This window comes from Peromyscus maniculatus, chromosome 23 (assembly GCF_049852395.1).
Source record: "Peromyscus maniculatus bairdii isolate BWxNUB_F1_BW_parent chromosome 23, HU_Pman_BW_mat_3.1, whole genome shotgun sequence".
In the NCBI taxonomy this organism is placed as follows: domain Eukaryota; kingdom Metazoa; phylum Chordata; class Mammalia; order Rodentia; family Cricetidae; genus Peromyscus; species Peromyscus maniculatus.
Window position 1 is genome coordinate 17,047,921 of NC_134874.1, and position 25,150 is coordinate 17,073,070.

General features: G+C 54.3%; 1 protein-coding gene and 1 long non-coding RNA gene across 2 annotated transcripts in view; one reads left to right on the plus strand and one right to left on the minus strand.

Annotated features, from left to right (window-relative positions):
* Nucleotides 1-25,150, plus strand: part of LOC143270593 (uncharacterized) — an 81,789-nt gene that overhangs the window by 31,112 nt on the left and 25,527 nt on the right. The gene's annotated exons all lie outside the window — the stretch shown is intronic.
* Dhx37 (DEAH-box helicase 37) lies at nt 1,410-24,739 on the minus strand. The gene is made up of 27 exons (XM_006970665.4): nt 24,559-24,739; nt 22,251-22,420; nt 21,394-21,506; nt 19,686-20,025; nt 18,738-18,886; nt 17,672-17,764; nt 16,807-16,903; nt 14,237-14,350; nt 13,057-13,158; nt 12,798-12,912; nt 12,126-12,221; nt 11,836-11,918; nt 10,634-10,778; nt 9,826-9,902; nt 9,380-9,612; nt 8,288-8,399; nt 6,550-6,656; nt 6,271-6,459; nt 5,998-6,122; nt 5,789-5,905; nt 4,721-4,893; nt 3,710-3,824; nt 3,455-3,592; nt 3,201-3,295; nt 3,043-3,116; nt 2,475-2,572; nt 1,410-2,340 (listed from the first exon to the last, which is right to left on the minus strand). Exons 1-27 carry the CDS (start codon nt 24,659-24,661, stop codon nt 2,258-2,260), a joined length of 3,456 nt encoding a protein of 1,151 aa, XP_006970727.2. The 5' UTR covers nt 24,662-24,739; the 3' UTR covers nt 1,410-2,257.

Consider the following 25,150-nt stretch of genomic DNA (forward strand, 5'->3'; position numbering starts at 1 on the left):
GTGGGAGGACCAGGTCTCCAAACAACTGCCTTTCCAACAGCTTGGGAACATTCCTGGATAAAGCAGGGTGATTCAAGGGGTGAATTCAGTGAAGTACCCCAGGAGGCCAGGAGTTAGTCTCCAAGCTCAAGGGAAAAGGGTCCTGGCCAGCAGGGCTAGCACACTTCCCTTACCACCTGGAAGATAGAGACAGAAGATCCATCGGTACAAGGTGGTCTGAGCCAACTGTGGTGGCACACACCTGTTACCCTAGCTCTTGGGAGGTGGAGGCAGGAGGATTATGAGTTCAAGGCCAGCTACACAGTGTGCTCAAGGCCAGGCTAGGCTACATGAGAAACCCTGTTTCAAAATTTAAAAAATATGAAACCAGAGCCTTCAAGCTGACTCACTGGATAAAGGAAATTGCCAGGACCAACAACAGACCCAAGTCCCCTTCCCAGGACTTGGGAGACAGAGGCAGTCATTTTCTAGGAATCTGGGACCAGCCTGACCCATATAGAGTTCTAGGCCAGCCAGAGCTATATGAAACCCTGCCTCAAAACCAATACCCAGGACTTACCCCGCCTCCCAACACACACACACTTTCATAGGGTAACCTTCACACAGCCTATAGCCTGTTTTGGGAACGACCCCTTTCCCATCATCCTCTCCTCCTGTTAATCCCCTTTGCTTCCCAGTTTGCTTTCAGGACACCTATAGGATGTATGGTTTTATTTATTTATAAAGTCCAGGGCCCACAAATAGGAGAAAATGTAACATCTTTCTGTGGTTGGCTTAATCTGCTTAGTAGGATAATCTCCAGTTCTGGTTTTCCTTAATGAAATCCCCTTCTTACATAAACCATTTTCTTTATCCATTCTCCACCTGGATGGGAACCCGGCTGGTTTTAACAGCTTCGTGTCCGTGATGTGTTGCCTTGGAGTGCTCTGGTAAATACCCAGCAGTGGCATTGCTGGATCTTAAGGTAGACCTTTGCAGGGGTCTGAGATGCCTCCATATTGATCTCCACAGTGGCTGGACTGGTTTCCTTTCCCAGTATCGGTGTGTGCAAGAACTCCGGTTGGCCCAGGCTGTGCTGGAAATCTGAGATCCACCCACCTCCCTCTGCCCCCCACCTGCTGGGATTAAAGGTGCACACTACCACACCTGGCTCATTAGCTATTTTCACATACAAATGTTCACATACATGCCATTTGCCTGGGGTGAAATCTCCTGTGGCTAGATTTATTTGTATTTTATCCATGTGTGTTTGCCTGATGAGCCAGAAGACAGAATCAATGAGATCCCCTAGAACCAGAGTTACAGATGGCTGTGAAGTGCCACGGGGGAGCTGAGAACCAAACCCAGGTCCTCTTCAAAAGCAGCAAGTGCTCTTAACCGCTGAGCCGTCTCTCCAACCTCTCATGTAGTTTTGATTGGCATTTCTGACAGCTCAGGAAGCTGGCTTTTACTTTTATTTATGTGTTTATCTGTGCACAATGTGTACAGTGCTTGGACAGGCCAGAAGAGGGAACTGGATCTTCTGGAACCGGAGTTACAGATGGTTGTTAGTCACCATGTAGGTGCTGGGAATCGAACCCAGGTCCTCTGGGAGAGCAACCAGTGCCATCTTGACCATCTCATGAATCCTGGCTGAATATTTTGCTCTTTTGACTGTTGTTGCACACTTCATCTTTTGAAAACTGTCCATTTCATGCCAGGAAGTGGTGGTGCACGCCTTTAATCCCAGCACTGGGGAAGCAGAGGCAGGTGGATCTCTGTGAGTTCGAGGCCAGCCTGGTCTACAGAGCGAGATCCAGGACAGCCAGGACTACACAGAAATAAAAACAAAAACAACAAACAAAAACAAAATCCACAGAACTTGCTGTCTCTGGATGCCAGACAGGACCCTTGCAACGGGTCTCTTCCACCTGTGTGAACAGGGCTCTGGGGTGATAGCTGTCCCTCACTGGGGCCAACCTTTCAGGAAAAGTCCCTGGGTCACAGAAGTCTGCAATGCACCTCCTGCCCAAGATGCTACGAGGCTGGACAGGTCCCCGGGGGAACGGTCCACTTTCCTGTCCCAGTGGAGCCCTGTACGGATATCCACAGGCGCTAATGTCCCCCGAAGACAGACAAACCCTATCTCGTCGGACAGTCACAAAGAAGGCACCCATGGTCAGGGCGGCAGCGAGCGTGGCTCTGAATTCCAGGGCCGCAGCATGTCTCCTGGTGTCAGCCTAGGAGCCGGCTGACGATGCAGCTGACTATGTGGTCATCAGTCAGCAATGGGGGGCCAGCTCTTCTCAATGTCGGCGTGCATAGCCTTTGGGAGCCACTCACAGTACTCAGCCAGCAGGTCTGTGGGAAGAGGTGGCCAGGGTTAGAGTGCCAGGCCAGGGACTTGCTTGGTTGGACACACCACCATGGCCCATGGATGGTTAGGCCCTTCCACTGAGCAACATCCCCACCACCCCAGCCTGGTCACAACTCACATCTGGGGCTTTTCTTCCACGCAGCCAGCAGGGCATCACGGGAGTCTGCCTTCTCGGCCACAAGGGCTCTCAATAGGCTCTCTGTCCTGGGTTGCAACCTGTGGACAGGGGCAGCTGACTAGACCCAGAAGAGTGGACAGCTGGTGGGGACCTGTCACTCAGCCCTGAAAGCCTCTTGGAGCATGTAGGGTTCACGGGCACCCCACCCTACTCATGTCCAACAGCCCCTTAGGGTACACAGAAGTTCCTTATCATGAGGGTACACTGGACTAAGTTGGGCCCTTCCACCAAGACTGGGGCCCATATAAGGAGGGGACACAGAAAAGAGGAAGAGGCAAGATTGGAATGATGCAGCCACTAGGAGAGAGACAGGTAGGGAGAGTCCCGGGGGGAAGTCAGGGGTCCCTGCATCTTTCAGATGGCTGAAATGTGCTAGGCTCACTGATAACTCCAGAATGAAGGAGGCTCCTAGAGTCGTCACATCGCAGCATACATGACTGACAAGGGAGCCCCAGAGGAGCCTCTCTGGCACCGCCTGCCTTGACAGTTTCGGCATACACTGGTGTACCTGGCCCAAGTCTTCAGCATGGTGCTGGGGCTAGACAGCAGGCAGCTCCTGAATGAAACCAGCTTGCGGAAAACCTGGGGAGAGAGCCCGGGCCGGGTGAGTGGGACCTGCAGCTCATGACCCCTAGGAAACAGGCTGCAGGGAGCCCAAGCACCTACCTGTCCCTCCAGCAGAAACCGTGCGAAGTGCTTGTAGCGGTCAATGCCTTCAGGAAAGTCCACCTGGACGGCAGGGAGTGGCCAGCCCACGCGGTCTGGGGGATGGGAATATGTGATAAAGAGCCCATGTCACACCCATCCTCCCAAGCCCATCAGAGGAACAGGAGGGCTAGGGTGACATCCTCAGGCACATGTCCAAGAGCAGGGTATGGGCTGAGGGTGGCTGGACCACCAAGGAAGTGGCCCCAACTCACAGAACACACTAGCCCGGTGGCACAGCACCCGTCCTGACTCTGGACAGTAAGCAGGGGCTGGCTCCTCCAGGGGTGCATCGAACTGGCAATAGGAAGGCAGCAGGGACGGGATCCACTGGATTTCCACCGTGGAGACACCTGAGGCCAGGAGAGGGCACAGTCAGGAGGTCTCCCATGCTCTCCCAGACAGACAGGGTGCTCCTCAGGGCCCACTGATGTCACCCTGTGACTTGAGTCCGGGCCACCATGCAGTACCTTTCATGTACATTTTGGTAGTCTCCACGATTTCCTGGTAGACCACAAACTCAGGCAGTTCTCTGAAGAGCACAGAGCTGGGATGGATGAAGACAGGGTCATCTAGGAGAGGGGTCTGCAGAGAGAGGTGGATGGAGGCTCAGGTCAGAGAAAAGTCTGAGCTCTCTGGGCTCTCTTGGCCTTTCAAGTCTAACCTTCAGGATCCAACCATCAAGCCAGAAAGCCAATGACCAGGTACTACCCAGGATACATTGCTCCTTGGCCATCAACAGAGCCGAAGCATGGGGCTGGGAAGAGGGCTGAATGAATAAAAACACTTGCCAGGCAAGCCTGGTGACCTGCTGGATGTCTGCCTGTATATGTGTGCCCCGACACTAAAATAAACAGAGGGCTAGGGCCCAGTGCAATGGCTCAGTGAATGAAGGCCCCTGCCACCAAGCTTGGGAATATGAGTTCATTCCCTGGGACCCACATGGTGGAAGGAGAAAATGGATTTCTGAAATCCTTTGATTTCCATATGTGCACCACAGCACCATACACACACACGCGCACACACAAAAAAACGCACACAAAGTAAAACGCAATCTCCATGTGGGGGCATAGCCCGGAACCCTAGCACTTGGGGGGCTGAGGCAGGAGGATCAACCGGTCTCAAAAACAGAAGGTGAGGCCCTGGTGTGGGCGGACCTCAGAAACGCAGTGCTGGGGAAGGGGGGTAGTCCCAGCACACCAAGCACCTCCTGGAGAACTGCTTAGTACAGGAAAAGCCAGACCCTGGGCGCTGGGTGGAAAGAAGGCTCGGGTTTCTCTAGGGCAGAGAAAAGCGTCTCAGTTGACCGTGCTGATGCTTCCATGCTGAACACAGTAAAGTCAGGGGGTTGACTTTATGGTATAAGTGCATCTCTAGAAAGTAACCTTGAAGCTGAGGGGACACCCTCGCCCTCAACTAACAACAGACCCCACTTGCTCTTTGCTGGGTCTCCCCAAGAGGTCCTGGGGCCCGTGTCCCACCTTGTAGGCATTCTTCCACTTGGGGTCTAGCAGATCCTCGTTCTGAACCCGGCGGGCCAGGTGGTCACCCAGGCCAGCTGCCATGATCTGCCGCAGGTAGGTCACCTGGCTCTCAGTAGGTGGCTGCATTTTGGGGTCCAGGAAGAGCCCAAGCTCAGGGCACACTGCGTTGACTGGGAAGAGGGTGAGAAAGATGTGTGTGAAGTAGAGGTCAGAGGAAGTCTGCCAGGCCTTCAGGAAATCACCCAGCACCTGGACCCTGCCCACATAGTGCTTGATTCTGAGGCACAGGTCAACAGTGACTCAGCCCAGAGCCCTTCCAAGGCCACGGCCTAGATTCTTATGCTTGCAAAGCCCTGCCAAGGGACAGGCTCCCAGGTGGTAGGATAGTTACAGGAACCTCAGCCTTATCCGTCCCATCTGCTGAAAGGTGGCCTGCAGAGACCTGTGGCCCCATATGGCCACCTGTCATAAGTGTCAGGTGGTTGTCCACAATTTCAGGCTGTTGCCTCTGAGGATAAGGGTGAATAAGTATGGCAGTGGATAGGATAGCAGGCCCCAGTGATGCCCTGCTACTGGGCAAGTGTGGGCCGGAGAACAGCCACTGGTCCAAGCAGCCTGGAGCTGCTAAAATAGCACTGAGTCTACAATTAGCCTTTGAGATGGAGGAGGCTGTACAGACGCCATCTGAGCCCAGTGACCACCCTGTATCATAAGGTGGGGACACTCCTGGAGTCCTAGATGCTGTTGACAGGAGCCACCTGTGGCTAAGATGAGTATGAATCTTGCACCCACGAGGCCAGAATTTGGGACGTGTGGGAGGGAAGAAAGAGCCTGGCTGGAACAGGGAAGAGGATCGAGGGGTGTGGCCAAGGGGCAGAAGCCTGAGGGACAGCCTTCTGGGTGAGTGTGCAAGGGAACCTGTCTAAGGGTACTTGGAGCTGACTTGGGGTTATGAGTCCATCTTAACGGGCAGGCGAATGAGCAAGTGTTGAGTCTCCATCACCAAACTCAAGCATGTGCACAGTGGGGACCAGTGGTCTGCCCATGCTGTCGCCTAGGCCGTACCTGCGGTGGTCAGCTGACCACGCAGGCGCCGGATCTCGAGCATGGCCTTGTAGCGCAGTCCGTTAGCGTGACAAAACTGGGGTGAGCAGCCGGCGTACTCACAGGCTCCCACAGCACCTGTGGGGCAGGGTAGGGTGTTCTCACTGGTTGGCTCCAACCCACTCCAAGCTGCCAATCACCCTCCTTCATGCCCTAGAGGTGGCACCAACCCAGCAGCACCATGAGGTCCCCAAGCTTCAGAGATGCCCCTTGCCCGGCCCAGGTCCTCTTCATCTGGGCCACCCGGGCTCGACGGCCCTTCAGCTCTGCAAGCTCCTCTTCACTGGCGGCTGGTCTGTAAACACACACACATGGCCCACTGGGCTTCAGCCCACTGTCCTCAGGGACCCCCTGACCATCGGCGTCTCCAGACCCTCCCGCTTCACCCTTTCTTTCACATCTAGCAGCTCGGGCTCCGAGGGACCAGGCCGTCACCGACCCACCTGTCCAGCTCCTCGAAGAGCTCCCGCACAGTCATGGCAGCCACAATGGCGATGGTGTAGGGCAGGCAGCCGTGCTGCTGGCTCAGGGCTAGCATCTTGGCGTAGCGGGGGGCCACGGGGAAGGTGGACATGATCCGCCCCAGTGCGGTGATGGGGCAGCTCAGCTGTGACATCGGCGGCCTTTTCGTTCTGGGGACAAGAGTCACAGCGGGTAGGAGCCAGGGAGCCCGCACTTGGGGGAGGCTCCGTACATGCTTGGGGCCCCCCTCGCCCTCCTACCTCTCGTCTTTCTGAGGTGCCTGCAGGGCCCCCAGCGCAACCAGCAGCTCCTCGGCAGCAATCAGGGCCTCCACGGACGGAGGTGTGGGGAACGGGAAGTTGATGACCTGGGTACAGGAAGGAAGGAAGGAGAGGGGCAAGTGACGCAGAGAAGCAAGGCCCCGTCAAGTCACACGGCTGTACCAGGTACTGGTCCCTCTTCCCTCCAGCCTGTCCCCAGGCCATGGGTCATGCTAACTGGGACATGGGTCCTGAGTGCTCAGGAAGTTGTCAAGATCTCTCCAGGCTTGTGTATTAAGATGACCCCAAATTAAACCTACTCTGTGCCGGGGGTGATCCTTGTCGACTAAAATCTAGGAGTTTAAAAGCAACAACATACAAATTATCATAAAATAATTAGAAAAACAGCCTGACAATTATGGTATTATGCTTGAAAAACATAACCGTGTCCAGAGTTATGAATGTGAAGTTCTCAGTGATGACCTAAAGTATTTTAGTTTTCTTAACTCTGAGTCGGTTATGTTTGTAACAAAGAAAAAAAATAATCACTGGGGATTCCCACTCCTCCTTAAATGGGCAGATTTTTCACTAGAACTCATCTCAAGAAGAGGGCATAGGTCTGTGCCACTGCATGCAGTGAGGGTACAGTCTTTTTATTTTAAGAGACAGGGTCCTGCCAAGCATGGTGGGCACACCTTTAAACCCAGCACTTGGGAGGCCACAGCAGGCAGATCTCTGTGAGTCTGAGCCTGGTCTACTTAGGGAGCTCCAGGCCAACCAAGACTATATCAACAGACCCTGTCTCAAAACAAAGAGAAAAACATGGTTTCATTCTTGTGCTGAAACTCCTGTTTCAGGCTGGTCTCAGCCATGGCAATTCTCCTGCCTCAGCCTTCCAAATGTTAGTTAGGGCTATAGATGTGAGCCATGATGCCTAACTGTACCTTCACCCTCTAATCTTCCTGTTTCTACATCCTCAGTGCTGGGGTTTCAGGTATGCACCCATACCCAGTTCATGTGGTGCAGGGTATCAAACTCAGTCCTTTGTATGTTCAAGGCAAGCATTCAACCAATCAAGGTACATCCCCAGCCAAGGGTATATCTTAATTTTTTGGGGGGAGGGTTTCAATGTATTTATTTGTATGTCCATGTGGGTGCACATGTGCTACTGAGCAAGCGTGGAGAACAGAGAACACGCAGGAGTTGGCTCTCTCCTTCCACCACAGGTTCCTTGAAACGTCAGTCATCAGGCTTGGTAGCAGGTGCCTTTACCTGCTGAGCCATCTCCCTAGACCAATCGAGAGTGTGGTCTGAGTCCTGGGATAGGACCAGGACCAGATGCGTTTTTAGACACTTCCGAGATGTGTTTGTGAACAGAGGCTGTCTCTTCCCTGCCTTGGTTTCCTTCTCTATTAAGTGGTGTCCGGCTGTCACGTGACAGGGCTGGGCACGGCATGCAGCATGAGCCGACCCTCTTCGCTGGACTACTCTGTCCGGGAGTGGGGACAGGAACCCCCAACTCCATCTGAGGACCATGCCAGGGAAGCCCGCATCCAGGGATCAGCAGGACACCTCCGAGTGCCCATAAGCAGTGTGAGACCTGGCTGTCCATTAGCCTCTGTCCCCCAGGGCACCTTCTGACAAACCTGGGGATACCACTTCCTTTGGTTTCCCTGGCAGGCGCAGCTCGGGGATGACAGACGGGGAAGGCAGAAGGGAGGTCACTGGCAAGACTAACCTTCTCAATGTTGAGGGCTTTCATCTGCAGGATCAAGTCCTCCACTGGTCTGCGAGTGATCTCCGGGGGAGGAAACTGCTCAAAGTCCCCGAAAACAGCTGAGGAATACAGCCTAAGTGCGGGGGACCACAAAGTTAAGTCAACCACACCTCTAGACCTAGTCATGGCTGCCACTCACAGGGCCAGGTCCTTGCCTCAGCAGTGGCAGTCCCACCTCCAGCTACCCTGACTGTATTCCCTTGTATTTTCTAACTTGTCCCTTCTGTAAACTCAAATGGTATTGGAAGAACAGCAATAAAGCTGTTCAAAGTGACGTCATTAGGAGAACTACTGACCGGTGACGTAATGATGAGGACCCAGCTCCTGGACTCAGAAGAGCCCAGCAAGCCATCAGCAGACACACAGAGCCTAACTGAGAACTGAGGAAAGGTCTGAAGAGACAGTTCCCGAAAAGGCACAGAGGCAGGCAGTGCCCGAAGAGGCTAAGGGCACCTGCCTGAGGGAAACACAGACCCAGAGCCAGTGACAGGAGAGCCTGCCTCACGCATCTGCACACAAACAATGGGGCGAAGGTGGGAGATGAGAACAAGGGCCCCTGGCTAGCGGCTGCTTCCTCCATTATTAAGCGTTAAGCCTAGAGCTGCACAGGGCCAAGGATACACACAGACATCCAAACACAGGGGCGTGTGCGTTTACCACAGGAAAAATGTGCAGCAGAGATGGACAGTAACCATGGGACAAGAAGGCAGTGGAAAGTGACTCGGCCACCAGGAGAAGCATGTCGAGATGACCCTGAAAACTCATCACACTGGGTGGTGGAGCCTGACAAAAGGTAACACCCAGAGTGACCACTCACCGGAGCGCTGCCTCAATGGTGGTGACAGCTGCCCAACTATGAAAGCGTTTTAGAAAGCGGATTACTCCTGAACTGGCTGTGGACCCCCGATCACAAACCCAGCAGCCAGGGCAGGGGAAAGCAGCCATCAGTGTGGGAAGGCCTGTGGTGCTCCTGAGGACACAGGGCCCTCTCACTGCACAGGGCAGCGGCAGTTCTGCTTCTCAATGCCCACACTGCAGGAACAAGTGGCCTACCTGTAACAGTGGCCCGGCTCTGTCCGGCCTGCACGACCAGCCCGCTGGTCAGCGGATGCCTGGGAGACCCAGGTGATACGGAAGGAGGACACGCCTGTGACTCGGTCATAAAAGCGTTTTTTAACTTTCCCACAGTCCACCACATACTTGATGCCGGGGATGGTAAGGGATGTTTCGGCCACATTGGTGGCCACGACACACAGCCTTGTCCCCTCTGGAGGAGGTTTGAAGACCTGGGGAGGGGGTGGGTGGGCAAGAAAACAGATCAGGTGAAAACCTGAGACAGCCAGTGGACAAGAGTCACTGCTGTCCACCAAGCTCAACCATCAGGTGTGGTTTCTATGGCTCCCTCCACTGTCAGGGACTGGTCAGTTTTATAAACAGATGGAAAAGCTCCCGAGGCCTGACCCACCCCGTCTCAATGCTCTCGAGAGCTGTCGCATTACCTGTGCCTGCTTCTCCGGGGCCAGCAAGGAGTAGAGCGGGAGCACGTGAAGGGGCAGGGAGGCATCTGGCTGCTCACCTGCGGCCAAGCATGGGACACTGGAGTCCAGGCTGGACAGATGCCACAGGCATAGGACTGCCTCTGTCTGGCAGCTATCCGCCCCCCCTCCCCCAAGTGAGAGGCCAATCCCAGCCCCAGTTTGAGGGCTCATGTTCAGATGCAGTACTAGAAAGCCCCTGAATGTTGTTGCTACTGCCCAGCATGGGCCTGTGATGCTGCCCTACGGCACTATCCCGAGAGCAAGCTGGCCCCACGTGTGTGTCAGGGCAGTGTGGCAGGCTATGCTTGTATGGAAGGAGCCCTTTCTGGACACAGAATCCATAGGCGATACACAGCCTATGCTGGGTTCTGAGCATCTAGGACCACAGATGTGTGCTATCATACCTAGCCCAAGCTGGACAACAAGGAGCTGTCCTATCAACATACGAAAGAGACTCTAGACCCCTTCCCTGTTGCATGAGGTCTGGGTCAGCTCAGGAAAGGCCAGCCTAGGGATGGTGACCCCGGCACTACCACAAGTATTAGGACCTCAGGAGACCCCCGTGGACAAAGCTATCAGAAAGGCCCACTCTCTGTGCTCACATACCAGCAGGAGCCAGGATGTGTTTGGTCATATGTGTGAAGATGGGACTTAAGATACTTCTGGTCCCAGGGCCAAGACGGCCCTTGATCAAGCAGTAGGGCTCAGCAGACCCACGCTGAGATCAAGAAGCAATGAGCCCGAGGGTAGCGTGTTGCCAGCCACACACCTTCATTTGCTTCACTGTCACCCAGGTCCAGATCCAAGTCGGAGCCCAGGGCCTCCTCCTCGTCGTCCATCTCTGCCTCCCTGTCCTCATCGCCTTCGCCTGCTGGCAGCACAGAGTAACTGTCCAGGTTGATCTGGGGCAATGCCTGAGGGAGGACATGTCAACACCACGGGGTCAGGCAACCTGGGTGTGAACACAGAGGGCATCTCCTCACAGGGACCTACAAGGTGAGGTCACTGGACAATAATCTCTGCCTCAGTTTCCCAGATTAAAGATTAACAGCACCCACACAGTAGCTCACAACCATCTCTAATTCTAGTTCCAGAGTATCTGACTCCCTCTTCCAACCTCCACATGCACCAGGCACGCACATGGTGTATACACACATACACACTGCAAAAACTCATGCACATAAAAATCAATCTAAAGAAATAGTTCTTTTAAAAATTAGGTATGAGCCGGGCGGTGGTGGCGCACGCCTTTAATCCCAGCACTCGGGAGGCAGAGGCAGGCGGATCTCTGTGAGTTCGAGGCCAGCCTGGGCTACCAAGTGAGTTCCAGGAAAAGCGCAAAAGCTACACAGAGAAACCCTGTCTCGAAAAACCAAAAAAATAAATAAATAAATTAAAAAAAAAAATAAAAATTAGGTATGAATTAGGTGTGGTGGTACACATCTTTAATCAGTATTCTAGAGGCAGAGATAAGTAGATCTCAGTGACTTCAAGGCTAGCCTGGTCTAAAAGCAAGTTTCAGGCCTGCCAGGGTTACATCGTGACATTCTATCTGAATAAGTAAACAAATAAATAAATTAGACATAAGCATGGGGTCAAACCCCAAGGCTCCTGCGAGAAGCCACAATCGAGTAGCCACACCACTGACACTCCATCTAGCTATCACGGTGCCTGGGGTGGCCTCTCCCCCGGCCTGCCCCCAGCTTCTGATGGCAGATCCCCCGACCTCAGCAAGCAGTCACGGCTCTACTGATGCTCCAGGATCCGCCCAGGCAGGCTCTGTGTTGTAAATCACAACGCGCCCCAACCTGGTACCCTCCACGGCCACCCACCAGACTCTGTGCTGTGGGACGGGGCTGGAGCAGCGCGGCCCCAGCCACCTCAGATGAAGTGCTTTCATTCCATCCTAGTGACATGTAACCCACACAGCTCCATGAAGCTGTCAACTGGACAGCACAGGGCTCCACGCACCATGGCCTGGGCCTTCTTGGCCCTGGTCCGGGACTTCTTGAACCTCCGCATCCCTTCTGCCGAGTCCTTTTCCTCTTCATTTTCTGCAAAGGGGGGAGAAGGTGGAGGAGACTCCGGTGGCCCATGCGGGCAGCTGGCAGTTTACCCCACCACCCACAGCAGAGTGGCTGCAATGATGAGCGTATTATTCCAGGGGCACCGAGGTGGGGGCCGACATCCCAACCAGGGCACCAGTCGGCAGGCCCGGGGGGAGGGGTAGAGCGCTTTGACGAGGACCACGGGCCGGTTACCTTGTGGCTGGGAGCAACGGGTGGGGAAGGCCTTCCTGAGGCGGCGGCAGAGTGCGTGCACCTCGGCCTGTCCTGTGAGGAACACCAGGATGCCACCTGCAGAGAGAACCCAGCCCGTCACTTGGCAAACTTATCCTTGCAAGGCGTGCCTGCTGAGAGGCTGGAAGAACCAGGAGCCAGGGAAACGGGTACTGGGTAGGAGGGAGCCAACTACCCTAGACCAGCAGAACAACGGTGAGGGTCACCTGACAGACTGCCACACAACAGACTCTGAGGGACAGAGGCCGTCCATGCTTGCCTCTTGCTTTGTTTTGCTTTTTGTTTTTTTGAGACAGGGTTTCTCTGTGTAACAGGCTGTCCTGGAACTTGTTTTATAGACCAGGCAGTCCTTGAACTCACAGAGATCCACCTGCCTCTGCCTCCAGAGGGCTGGGATGAAAGGCGCGCGCCACCACTGCCCAGCATGCTTGCCCTTTTTGAGAGGAAGCTTCCACACTCCCACTTCCGCCTTAGGGGTGTGTGTGTGTGTGTATGGGGGGAGCAGGGGGCCCTGGGGCTTGGGGACAGTCACCATGCCACTGTGGTTTGACCGTGCCCTGTGCTGTCGGAGGGATGGAAGGCAACCCCGAGTCCTCAGTGAGGGAGGGGTGTGCCAGTCCCATCAGGCCTCACCTGCAGGCAACATCCGGTGGATCTTGCAGACCTTCCGGAAGCACTCGTTACTGTAATCATCCAATGGGGTCCGCTTGTTGAAATGCACCGTCACAGGAAACTGCCTGGATTCGACCTGTGACAGGGCCACAAAGGTACAGGAATGCTGCGGCTCGGGGCCTCCTCTCCATGTCCACCTCTGAACCGACCCCTAAGACTGCCGGTTCTCACAACATATCAAGGTCAGGTGGAAGCCAGCAGGGGCTTACCCAGATCTTACCTTGATGACTGGGGGAGGTGTGGTGAAGAGCCGCTGGTTCTGGGTGAAGTCCTCTACCCGAAGCGTGGCAGACATGATGAGCAGCTTAAGGGGCAGGTGCCTCTGTGGAAGACAGTTTGGTGACTCAGGCACCGCGCAGACCGTGCCCGTGGAATTACGGGCCGCTCGGCCCCGTGGTTACATATAACCAGCAACTGCATTCCTCAGGTCGCCCCAGGAGAACCAAACACAGTCAGTCACAGGGAGCCTTGTCCACTGGGGTTCTGCAGGTGACAGGCCGGAGCCCTGAACATGAAGCCAGCTAAGGGGCCATGGCGGGATTCCACCCTCATGAGACAGTCAAATGAAGATAGGGTCAGCACTGGGGTGGACGGGGGAAGGGCTCAGCCGTGGGAGCCAGAGCTTCTTTCTGGAGGGACATAAAATATTCTAGAACTGGCTGGATGCAGAGACAGGTGGATGTCTCTGAGCTGGGAACTCCCATCCTGCTTATAGTCACTTTCATTCTCAATCCACATTTTGGGGAGACTGTCACTGGCCTTAGGCCTCCCTGGTATTCACTGCCTGCCTCTTTATCTACCTCTAGTTCACAGATCCTGAATTTGCCTCCTGCCTGCCACCCTGGCCGAAGGCTGACTCCAGGAGGGCAGGAATGGTAGATCACCCTTTCCTGGTCACTGTCCATCCCCAGTGCCTTTAATGTGGCTGGGTACATGGCACTCCCAGAACACGCACCTCTCCACTGAGCTGGTCTGTTGAAGGACAGAAACAGGGCCGCTCAACAGGTTCCCTTGAGATAGCATGTCCCCAAAGCCGGTCCCTCACACTCACTGTCTGAGCACAGGGCTGGAAAGAGGAGCAAGCTTGGGGAGGGAGGAGTAGCCCGAGGAGCAGAGGGCTCAACCCAGCAGCCCCATGAACCAACAGAGCCTGAAGCTCTGAGGGTACCCTTTAGCTGGCGCCAGCGCGGCCTTCCTAGCCTTAGCCTACTGCCTGAGCCTCTTGGATGTGAAGAGGTCACTCACTACACATGACATTGGATCAGGCCTGTGAGTCAGTCGAGGCAGCACAGAATGAAACAGCCTGGCACTGGCACTGGCTGTGTCTTCTGGGACCCCTCCCAGCCCAAGCCCCTGACAAGGTGGCATTAGTCTGCCCTCCCTGTGTACTCTCCACAAACCTTGGTTCGGAGAGCCACAATGCGGGACAGGAGGCCGAGAAGGATGTCTGTGTAGACGCTCCGCTCATGGGCTTCATCGATGATCACAACCTTGTATTTCAGCAGCAGGAAGTCCTGAGGGATGGGAAAACTACATCAGAGTGCTACCAAACCCCCATAATCACGGGCACTGAACCACATAACCAAATCCCTGATTGTTCCCACTCCCTCAGAAACCCCTAGAGGCCCACGGGAGAAGCAGCTGGGCATCCTGAGTGCCCGCAGCCACTGTGCATGGCCAGAAACCAAGCTGCTATAGCCCACTGCAAATTCTCCTTTTTCTCTTCATTTTTTAAAAAAGTTTCCCGGCTGCAGCCGCCGCCATGACCAGAGAGGCTGCAGCCGCCGCCATGACCAGAGAGGCTGCAGCCGCCGCAATGACCAGAGAGGCTGCAGCCGCCGCCATGACCAGAGACACTGCAGCCGCTGCCATGACCAGCAGCATGTGAAGACGCCAGTAAGCCACCAGCCACATGGCAAGGCATAGATGTATGGAATGGATCAATTTAAGATAAAAGCACAGTTAGCAAGATAAGGACAGTTGGCAAGAGGCCTGCCACGGCCATACAGTTTGCAAGCAATATAAGTGTCTGTGTTTATTTGGTTGGGTCTGAGCGGCTGTGGGACTGGCGGGTGACAAAGATTTGTCCTGACTGTGGGCAAGGCGGAAAAAATCAAGCTACATTTGGCGCCCGAACTTGGGGCTAAAGAAAAAAAGGGTTAAAGAAAAAAAGGGAAGAAAAAAAAAGGGAATAAAGACAAAGGACAAATGAACAGGGATAAAGGCCGGTGTTATGAAAAAAAAAAAAAAAATATTAAAGACAAAGTCCCTTAACCAAGAGGCGCTCCAATAAAGTGTGATCTGAGAAGAATCCTCGCATGTGGTAAAGAGGATTCAGAACTCAACACACGGAGCGGTGACGTCGGTAAGTTCTCCAGGAACGGTGACGTCAGTAAACGCCCCACAGTTCCTAATTGTCTCTCTCAAATGAGCAGTAGCCGCCGGTTTGAGTTACTGGCGGGTTCCTGGCGTGTGCGCTTGACCTGCAGTATGGCGGGAATGAGGCCTCTGCAAATGGAACATTAAGCTGCGTGGCGGATTTAGCCTTTGCTAGTACAAGACAAAAAAAGAGGTTTATAAAAAATAAGCCATGTAAAGATGGATATCACACAGAGAGTTTGGATTATATTGTCTTTGGGATTTTTAACTGCAGAAAAACATTTGATCGTAAAAGATGTTGAGTTAAACCAATATGTATATATTAAAGATATCTTGACTTTAAAATTTGGATATAAGGATGTGTTACTTTGGAAAGGAGACTCTGCTTTTGTCTCTACAGAAAGCCAGAGGCTATGGATTTGTTCCAGATTAAGATACATCAGGTTTGACCAGCCAAGACCACCTGAAAGGTCTCTGATGATACCATGGCCCAGATGATCCAACATCCAGAATCGTTTCAAGGCAACTGGCTCAGACGATACGGTCTCACGGACTACTCCATGATCCTAAAATTTTCTTTGCATCCCCATAAGATACAGCGCCCCCCTCCAGCAGGAAGTAGTTAAGAGAAGCTACGCCCAAATTCCCAAATATACCAAGCTGACTTTGGAGATGTGTAAAAGTTAAAACCTTCCTTTAAAAAAAAAAAAAAAAAAAAAAAAAAAAAAAAAGTTTCCCATTATAGGGTGGGGTGGAGCGCACCTTTAATGCCAGCACTTGGGAGGCAGAGGCGGGTGGATCTCTGAGTTCAAGGCCAGCCTGGTCTACAGAGAGCGTTCCAGGACAGCCAGCTACACAGCAAAACCCTGTCTCAAAAAATAAATAAATTCCTGTTTTTCTCTACCTTACTTTCTTTTCACAGGTTGGCTATCCCAGCTTTGAACTATGTGACCAAGAATGACTTTGAACTTCTAATTCTCCTGCCTCTAGCTCCTAAGTTATCAGTTCTCAACCTGTGGGTCATGACCCCTTCGGGTCAAATGACCCTATCTATCATAGGAGTCACCTAAGACCATCTGAAAACACAGAGATATTTACATTACAGTTCATAACAGAAGCAAGTTTACAGTTGTGAAGTAGCAACTAACTAATCTTACGGTTAGGGGGTCACCACAACATGAGGAACTGTATTAAAGGGTCGCAGGGTTAGGAAGGCTGAGAACCGCTGTCTGAAGTGCTGGGATGACAGGTGTTTTTTTTCTGTGGTGCCAGGGCTGGAACCCAGGGCTTCGTGCTCGCCAGGCAAGCTCTCTACCAACTGAGCCCCATCCCCGGTCCCGCTAGCAAAAGTGAGTACGCAGAGGAACGTCGCTCACTCGCCCCATGCCCTCTCTGCCCACGCTGGTCCTGTGCCCGCTGTTACTGACAACTTCTACAACAATTCTATGAGGCACCGGCACACTGAGCAATAACGGAAGCTCCGAGAACGGACCCGCTAAACTTCACCCGTGGCAGGCACAGTGGTGATGACGCCAGGTGACACTCTGCTCCACCCCTGCGTGTCCTGGGTGAGACCGGAGAGGTGACCTACCTTCTGGATCTCTTTGAGCAGCACACCGTCCGTCATGAACTTGATCTTCGTGTCTTCTGTCACGTTCCCTTCGTAGCGGATCTGGTAGGAGACAACCCTGTGGGGAGAAGATTCACCTCAGGCTAGTGACGTCTCCAGAGCTGCAGGCGGCTTTGGCTACACGGTCCCTTCCAGGGAGACGGGAGGACCCTCCCCAGACATGCTCATCCCAAGCTCTGATTTCTGGGGCCAAAGACGAGGGCAAGATTGGGTGATAGGCAGAGTCACGTCACCAGACACACTGCAGGTCCAGGACAGAGCACGGCAGAGCTCAGTGGGAGCCAAGCGGGTCTTCACTCCCAGAGCCCACACTGACAAGATGGCAGAGGGCTGGGCACAGCTGGCAGCTGCGGACCAAGGCCCTAAGGTATCTGGGTTCCTCATTGTCTCTATTTGTGGACAGGTAACCATTTTACAAGAAAAAGTTAAAAGTTTAGGGTTGAGGGAGGAGCTTGGGGGCAGAGTGGCTGCCTAGAACACGTAGGCCCTAAATTCCATTCCCAGCACCACAGTGTAAAGAAATGTAAGTCGCTGGCAGAGGGTTTTCCAGTCAGAATTCTGGGTTTACGTGGCCTTATACCACTGGCTCACGAGCTGGCGGCCCCTTGTTCACGGCCAGGGTCCTACAGATACACTGCCCCTTGACAAGTGCTGGGTGGCCAGCAGGTCCCTGATCCACAGCCCCTGCCTCGGCAGGTTACGAGGGCTCTGCCGGACCATCCCTGGGGCGAGGCAAAAATGACTCCCACCTGCACCCTCCTTCCAGCAAGACTGCAAAGAGCCCCTACACCACCCCCACCTTCCCCCCCAGGAATCAGGGCCTCACCGCTGTGACAGGTTCATCTCCTTGGCCACCCGCTGGGACATGGCTACGGCAGCAACTCGGCGGGGTTCTGTGACACCGATGATGCTGTCCTCGCTGGGGAAGAAGACACGTTAGCCATGCCTGTCTGTCTGGAGTCACACACACTCCAGGGTCTCTAGTCACTGAAGAGGAAACCCACAGCACAGGGTACAAACACCGCCCAGGGTCAGCACAGCCCAGCCACACAACAGCCAGGGGGCCGACCACACTTCACAGCACCGATGGAGACCCAGCAGGACCTGGTACATGGCTGGGCCACGTCTCTAAGGGACACTGTGAGGATGAGGAAGTTCATTGCTGCGTGGCATTCCTGAACAGATGCGGTACATGTGTGAACCGCGAAATCCAGAGGAAGCCTGAGTTCAGATAACAAGCACGACAAACACACCCTGTGATGCTGACGGAGTGGAGGCCCAGCTGAAGGGAATATTAGAACTCCGCATCACCTTGGCAACTTTCCTGCCAACTGCATTAACTTCGTAGTGAGTTGAGGTCGGTGGCGGGGTACAGAAAACCACACGGAGTGTACAGAACCCGGCAAGAAAAGGTTCCACGTGCACAGACTGCATAATGCACTTGTGAGAGGATTCCCCTCAGCTTGGGTGGCTCACGCGGACCACACTCTTAGAGGAGTCTGGCCCTCTGACCATCCTACACACTAACCCCTCTGCTCGATGCCATGTGCCAAGGGGACACGCCACAGTGGTGAGCGTGAGTTACTAGAACAGTGACCTGACACACAGTGGTCCTAAGAGGCTCACGGGGTGCCACAGTAACACTAGGAAACACATTACTCCACGTGCCCGACACTGTGGTGCTTCAGTCACTGAAGCCACGTGGCCACTGAGTTTAGCGTCACCACCCCCATTTCACAGGCGACCACGGGCCCGGAGAGGCTGGCGATCTGTCTCAAGTTACGCAGCAGAGCCAGGACCGTGTCTACTGGAGCCCAGGCCCTCAGCGGTTTCTGGAACCTAAGTGTCCACTGTCCCCAGGGAGTAGAGGGACATCCCTGGCCCAGCCCCACCTGCTGTAGCCTGCTTCGTAGAGAAACTGGGGCACCTGTGTCGTCTTCCCGCTGCCGGTCTCGCCACACACGATGACGATGGGGTGCTCCGCCACCGCCTCCATGATGGCTTGCTCTTCAGCTAGGATCGGGAGTTTGAGCCGCTCTTCCTGGGGGAGAAGTCAGAACTAGAGGGAGGGGCTGCAGAGCAGCAGGCGAGAGGGTACCCCACCCACACTCAGGTCCTGCACGGTGCAGTGTCTAAAACAGACAGCCAGGGGCCAAAGAGATGGCTGGGTGGTTAAGAGCACTGGCTGCTCTTGCAGAGGACCTGGGTTCGATTTCCGGCAATCCCTTGGCAGCTCACAACCACCATCTATAAGTCCAGTCCCGGGGGAGCCAATGCCCTCATCTGACCTCTGCAGGGACATATGTGGTGTACATACATACAAGCACACAAAACATATAAAATAAAATTTAAAAATTGTCTTTTAATCAATTAAAATAGCCTGGTGTTGGTTGAGCATGCATCTCTCTTTTTTTTTGAGACAGGGTTTCTCTGCGTAGCTTTGGAGCCTGTCCTGGAATTCACCCTGTAGACCAGGCTGGCCTAAAACTCACGCCTTTAATCCTAGCACTCAGGAGGCAGAGGCAGGCCAATCTCTGTGAGTTCGAGGCCAGCCTGGTCTACAGAGCGAGTTCCAGGACGGTCAGGGTTATCACATAGAGAAACCCTGTCTCGAACGCCCCCCAAAATAAAAAATTAAATAAATTAAAAAATAAAAGGCAGAGCTGGCTGGTACGGAATGGCTGGGGAGAAGCAACAGCCTGGGCCCTAGAAACACTGCTCTACCTGGAGCCCCACAAGGCAGGCATGACCATGTCCCCGTTTCTAGAAGTAGACAGAGGCTCCTCTCCACCAAGATATCCCACCACCCCGTGTCTCTAACCACAATGAGAAGAACACACCTGTATTTCAGGGGTGCGGTTCACAGGGATGAAGACGGCAGGCTTGGCCAGGGGTGGAGGTGGAGCAGAGGCTGGCGACTTTGAAGGTGCGGAGGCCGCAGACGGAGGGGGTGCAGGGGTGGGGGCAGGGCTCTGGGCCCCAGAAGGAGTTGGTGGCAGACATGCTGTGTTTGTCTCTGTGCTGCCCCCAGGGTGGCCAGCTGTGGCCTCGTCAGACTCCGAATCCCCTGAAGACTCGGATCCTTCCTCTGGTGACGAAGACCTGCGGCGCTTCCGGTGGGCCCCACCAAGGCTACTGACTTTCTCCTGGCCTTGGGTTGCTGGCTGGTCTGGCTTCCTCCTGGGAGAGCAGGCTTCAGTCAGGGACCTTAGGACGTCTGACATGGCTAGGATCAGAGGCCACACCCCATCGACCCCAGGCCCTTTGCTCAGGCCGTTCCCACTCTGAGACACACTCCCTGCAGGTTGTCACACTCACGTGTCTGCTCAGTCACCTACCAAGGAGACTGTGTGTCACTGGGCTCAGTCCCAGACACCAGTCCCTTTCCTAAATGCTCCCCTGTCTCTGCCTTACCTTGTGGCTCAGTTTGCTGGTGCAGCGATTTGAGTATTTGACTAACGTACACTCGTGTCTTCCAAAGGGGTGGGAGTATTTTGCTCCTTGTTCTACCTCAGGTCCCGTGAGGCTGGGGCAGTGCTCTGAACAGAGCGGCTGTGGGGTGCTGTGGATACGGCTCAGTATGCTGTGAATGTGTTGCTCTGATCGATTCATAAATAAAACGCTGATTGGCCAGTAGCCAGGCAGGAAGTATAGTATAGGCGGAACAGGAGAGAGAATTCTGGGAAGTGGAAGGATGAGTCAGGAGGTGCTGCCAGCCGCCACCGCCATGAGAAATAAGATGTCAAGTACTGGTAAAGTCACAAGCCACATGGCAACTTATAGATGAATAGAAATGGGTTAATTTAAGATATAAGAACTAGCCGGGCGGTGGTGGCACACGCCTTTAATCCCAGCACTCGGGAGGCAGAGGCAGGCGGATCTCTGTGAGTTCGAGGCCAGCCTGGGCTACCAAGTGAGTTCCAGGAAAGGTGCAAAGCTACACAGAGAAACCCTGTCTCGAAAAACCAAAAAAAAAAAAAAAAAAAAAAAAGAACTAGATAGCAAGAAGCCTGCCACAGCCATACAGTTTATAAGTAATATAAGTCTCTGTGTATTTACTTGGGTCTGAGTGGCTGCGGGCCCCAGCGGGACTGGAGAAAACTCCAGCTACAGTGGTGTGTGTGTGTGTGTGTGTGTGTGTGTGTGTGTGTGTGTGTGTGTGTGTGTGTGTGTGTGTGAGAATGCATGCATGTTGGTCTGGGGTGTGCTGCCCTGCAGGAATGCCAGCTTGGGGTGGCCCCCTGGTTGGAATGGTCAAGCATAGGTGGGCTTTTCATGTGAAGCCTCTGAATTCTTGATGTCACCTAAGCAGAGCTGAGTAGTGATCACAGAGCACCTCAAGAGAACCTCATGGGAAGTGGGGCCTTTGAGGTACAGGATCAAGGTCATGACTGGTGAGAAAATATGACCTACTTGGGACACATAAGATGCCAGGCAGGTGCACAGCCTTTGCCAGAGGAGCATTCAGTATGTACAACCCTCCACCCACCCCCACCCACCCATGCAAGGCGCCAGGAGCTGTGAGCCCCCTCAGGCTCTGTGACTCACTCTTTGGTATGATACATGCGGTCCCCGGTGCCCAGCTTGGCCGTGGTGTAGAAGAGACTCATTTCGGCCTCTGATACTTGGACTTCGCTCAGCTTCTGGAGCAGTTCGGCTCGCTGGGAAAGGCACAAGCACATCAGCTACCAGGCAGCTACCGACCGCCGACTGGGTCCCAGGCCTCATCCTGGGAGGAGGCCAGGCTTGAAGAGGGTCCCAGGCCTCATCCTAGGAGGAGCCCAGGCTTGAAGGGGGTCCCAGGCCTCATCCTGGGAGGAGGCCGGGCTTGAAGAGGGTCTCAGCTTAGTTAATGCTGGTCTCTAAACTATAGGGCAGGATGTCATCCCGCAGCTATGAGGTCTTCAGGACAGACAGGTTAGGTCTGCCTTCAGCCTTACAAAACCCAGGGTCAGGGAACACAGCTCTGGAACACCGTGTGATGTGACCACTGGGCTGTCCCTATGCCCAGCAACCAGACTGAATAAAGCACGGCACCCCTTGCTGACCTGGAGACAGACATGATCACTCATTTGGTCAGTCCCTAGACTACCCACATGGCTGCATAACTCCTTTCACTACGTGTGAGCTGTGGCAGTTTCGGCTTCACTGACTTTGACACTGTACGTTTTATACACACACCTCTTCATGGACACGTCACGATTTTTAAATCAGGCCAGCATGCTCAGAGTCTCGGGTGTCACACGTAGCTAGTGGCTATAGTGTCATTATATGGACACAAAACACTCCCCTCCTTTCAGGAAAGTTCTACAAGACATCTTTGCACAGAGAGTACATGGAGGGAGAGAGACGCCCTAGCCCCATAATCTGGCGAGTTCGGGCAGACCGGCCATGGCGAGGCGTACCTGGCTCTTCTTCTCCTTCTGTTCTAAGACTTTCTCTAGCACCTTCCTCTCCTTCTTCGTCAGCGGCTTCCTCTGCTTTTTGGATGGGGGCGGGGCCTTGGCCTTCTTCTTCTTCTTCCCCGGCAGCACTAGCGCATTGCTGGCATCCACTCCTTTCAACACATCCTTGTCTGAAATGACAGCCTGTGTCACTGGGGTGCAGGGGGTCACGGAGCGTCCTCGATGCTCAGTCACGACAAGGACCAAGTTAGGCCACCCCCCCCTGCAGGTGGTCTGCATCACCTGTGAATCTCTGAGTCTGCCTGTCACAACTGTTATCTTTACCAAGCTATGACGTTCTACAGAGGCTGAGGGATGTGGCTCAGGTGGCAGGGAACCTGGCTAGCATGCTCAGAACCCCGGGTTCCGACTCCGGTACCACATAAAACCAAGCATGGTGGCACATCTCTGCAATCACTTGACAGGGGAAGGCGAGATGACCAGTCCAGTCACCCCTGACTATACAGGCTAGCCTGGGATACATGAGACCCTAAAGTGTGCTCAGAACTAGGCTACTGAGCTGTGGGCTGTGCCACATCTACTTTTAAATTAAGAGCCAGGGGGTGTATGAGTCCACTGAGGAAAAGTTAGGTCCCATTTCATAGATATGAAAACAAAGGCCCAGGTATGAGGTGACTGGACCCAAACCTTAACAACCACAGCAGACCTCATACTTCCCGATTCTCTGATGTCCTTTCCTACAAACTCACCACCTTCCTGGTCCAACCAAGGGATCAAAGAGCACCCTCGGGAGGCTTCCTCCAACAGATGGTGGAGTTCCATCTGGGAACATGTTTAGTCTCAGGAGCCTGGAAGACATACTTGAGTCTACTGGGTTGCTTTTCAGCTCACTCTCCTCCTAGGCCAGCCTGACCCTGGTGGCCATGTCCTCTAGTACTCCAACCAACGCCCCTGTCCTCCCTTCTGGACCTCAGACAGCATCTGAGATGGAAGGTAAGTCCTTCTCACAAGCTCCAAGTCAGGACCCTCCTCCCAGTGCTCCTTCACAGCTGGACTCTTCACATTGAGCCAGATCAGACTTAAATACCATCCATACACAAAATTGTTTATGCCCCCCGAACTTGCCTGCCTCGAGCAGCTGAATCAAGAGCTGCTGGGTTTCCTTCTACTCTGAGCCCCCAAGCACTCGCATCCAAAACTGAGCTTGTGTGGCTCCCCTGAACAGCCCACATCTGCCTTCAACAACCACCTGGCCAATGCCCATTCTGGGACTCATTCTTGTCACCTCTGTGCTGGGGCACAGGCCCAGGCAATCAGCAAGTCTAGTCAGCTCTCCTTTAGAATACACCGAATTCCAACACCATCTCCCTGGTCCAAGCATCCATGCCAGCCTCCTACCCCATCATCCTTCAAGCTGCAATGCTTTTCTGTAATGCCACAACTAACACGCCACTGTCACACATGACCCTACACTCTTCTGCTCTGCCCCCTTAGCTCCCCACTTTAGAGGTCGGGGATTGAGATGGGATCCTGCTTTGTACCCCTACCTGGCCTGGCTCATGCTACAAAGCCCAGCTGGCCTCAGATTCACATCACTCCTGCTTCAGCCTCCTTAGTGCCAGGTCTATTTCTCACAGACACAGTCTTTTGTTTTTCAAGACAGGGTCTCACTGTGTAACCCAGGCTGGTCTCAAACTTGTAGGGATCTTCCTGCCTCAACCTCCCCTCTCTTTAAAGTCTCAATCATCTCCCCACAACCCACAGATCCCGATGTCCCCTAGTCTCTGGGTTTCCTCCTTCATCTCCACCCAGGCCTCCTCAAGGACCTGACATCACTCTTTCCATGGGAGGCCTTCCCCAGCACACCACCCACTCCCATCTTCGGCTCTCTCTCTCTAGTATCTACCTGCATGCCTGCCATAGCCTATGCATTTTTACCGTGTCTTTCTTCCCCTTTGTGCCCGTCTGATCCGGGTAAGCAGGCATGCCTGGAGTGACAGGGATTTTCATCGCTACTCCCGGAGCCCAGAACGGTGTTCCCGCTGCTCACAAGTGCCCCAGCACCCAAGCATTGCCAGCAGCCTGGCGCACGGCTCACAGGTCTGGGCTGAAACACACATTTACGAGTCTCTGGCCAGGAGATGATTATGGGAGGCCTGGGAAAGGATGCAAAGACCTCATCTGCGCACCAAACTCCCGACAGCGTCCCCACCTCGCAGTACAAGACAGGCTGTCACGCCCCCCCCTGCTCGGGTCACGTGGAACCCGGCTCCCACTCCAGCGACCCTCCCGGTCCCCGGCTCCTCACCCTCGAGCTCCAGCCGCACAGGGGGCGGCTCGGGGCCCTTGGCGGGCCGCGTTTCCGCCTGCAGCCGCCCCTTCACGTTGTAGCGGCGGCGCAGCTTCCCCATGGCGCCTCCGGCACACGCGCGCGCGGCGCCCTCCGCGAAGCTCACCGAGCGCTGGCGCCAAGGCACGAGACTTCCGGGTTGCGCACGCGCAAGAGCGGAAGCTCAGCGGCGGAGGGGCGGCGCTAGAGTCCCGACCATCCGGAAAGGGAGGCCGTAGCGGAAGAGGCGGGGCGCGCTCTGCCTGTGGGCGGGGCCTGCTCCATAAGGGGGCCGGGCCTAGACGTGCCTGAGGATCCTGAGGTTCTGACCAAGCTGACCTGCAGGGTGGAATCTGAGGACTTTTGAACTGCATAATAATATTAACTGGGGGCCTGAAGAGGTGGCTTTGCGGTTAAGAGCAGTGGCTGCTCTTGCAGAGCACCCGGGTTCGATTCCCAGCACCCTTAAGGCAGTTCACAACCACCTGGAACTTTCCAGGTGACCCGTCGCCGTCTTCTGGTCTCCGTGGGAACTGCACTCATGTGCACACACACTCAAACATGTAAAAAT

Excerpts from the sequence above, each read along its gene's own strand:
- Dhx37 (XM_006970665.4), bottom strand. The coding sequence starts at position 24,661 with ATGGGGAAGCTGCGCCGCCGCTACAACGTGAAGGGGCGGCTGCAGGCG. Across the intron at positions 8,400-9,379 it reads GAGCCGGGCCACTGTTACAG|GCTGTATTCCTCAGCTGTTT; the intron begins GTAGGCCACTTG and ends CCCCGCACTTAG. Across the intron at positions 3,825-4,720 it reads AGTGGAAGAATGCCTACAAG|ACCCCTCTCCTAGATGACCC; the intron begins GTGGGACACGGG and ends CTCTCTCTGCAG.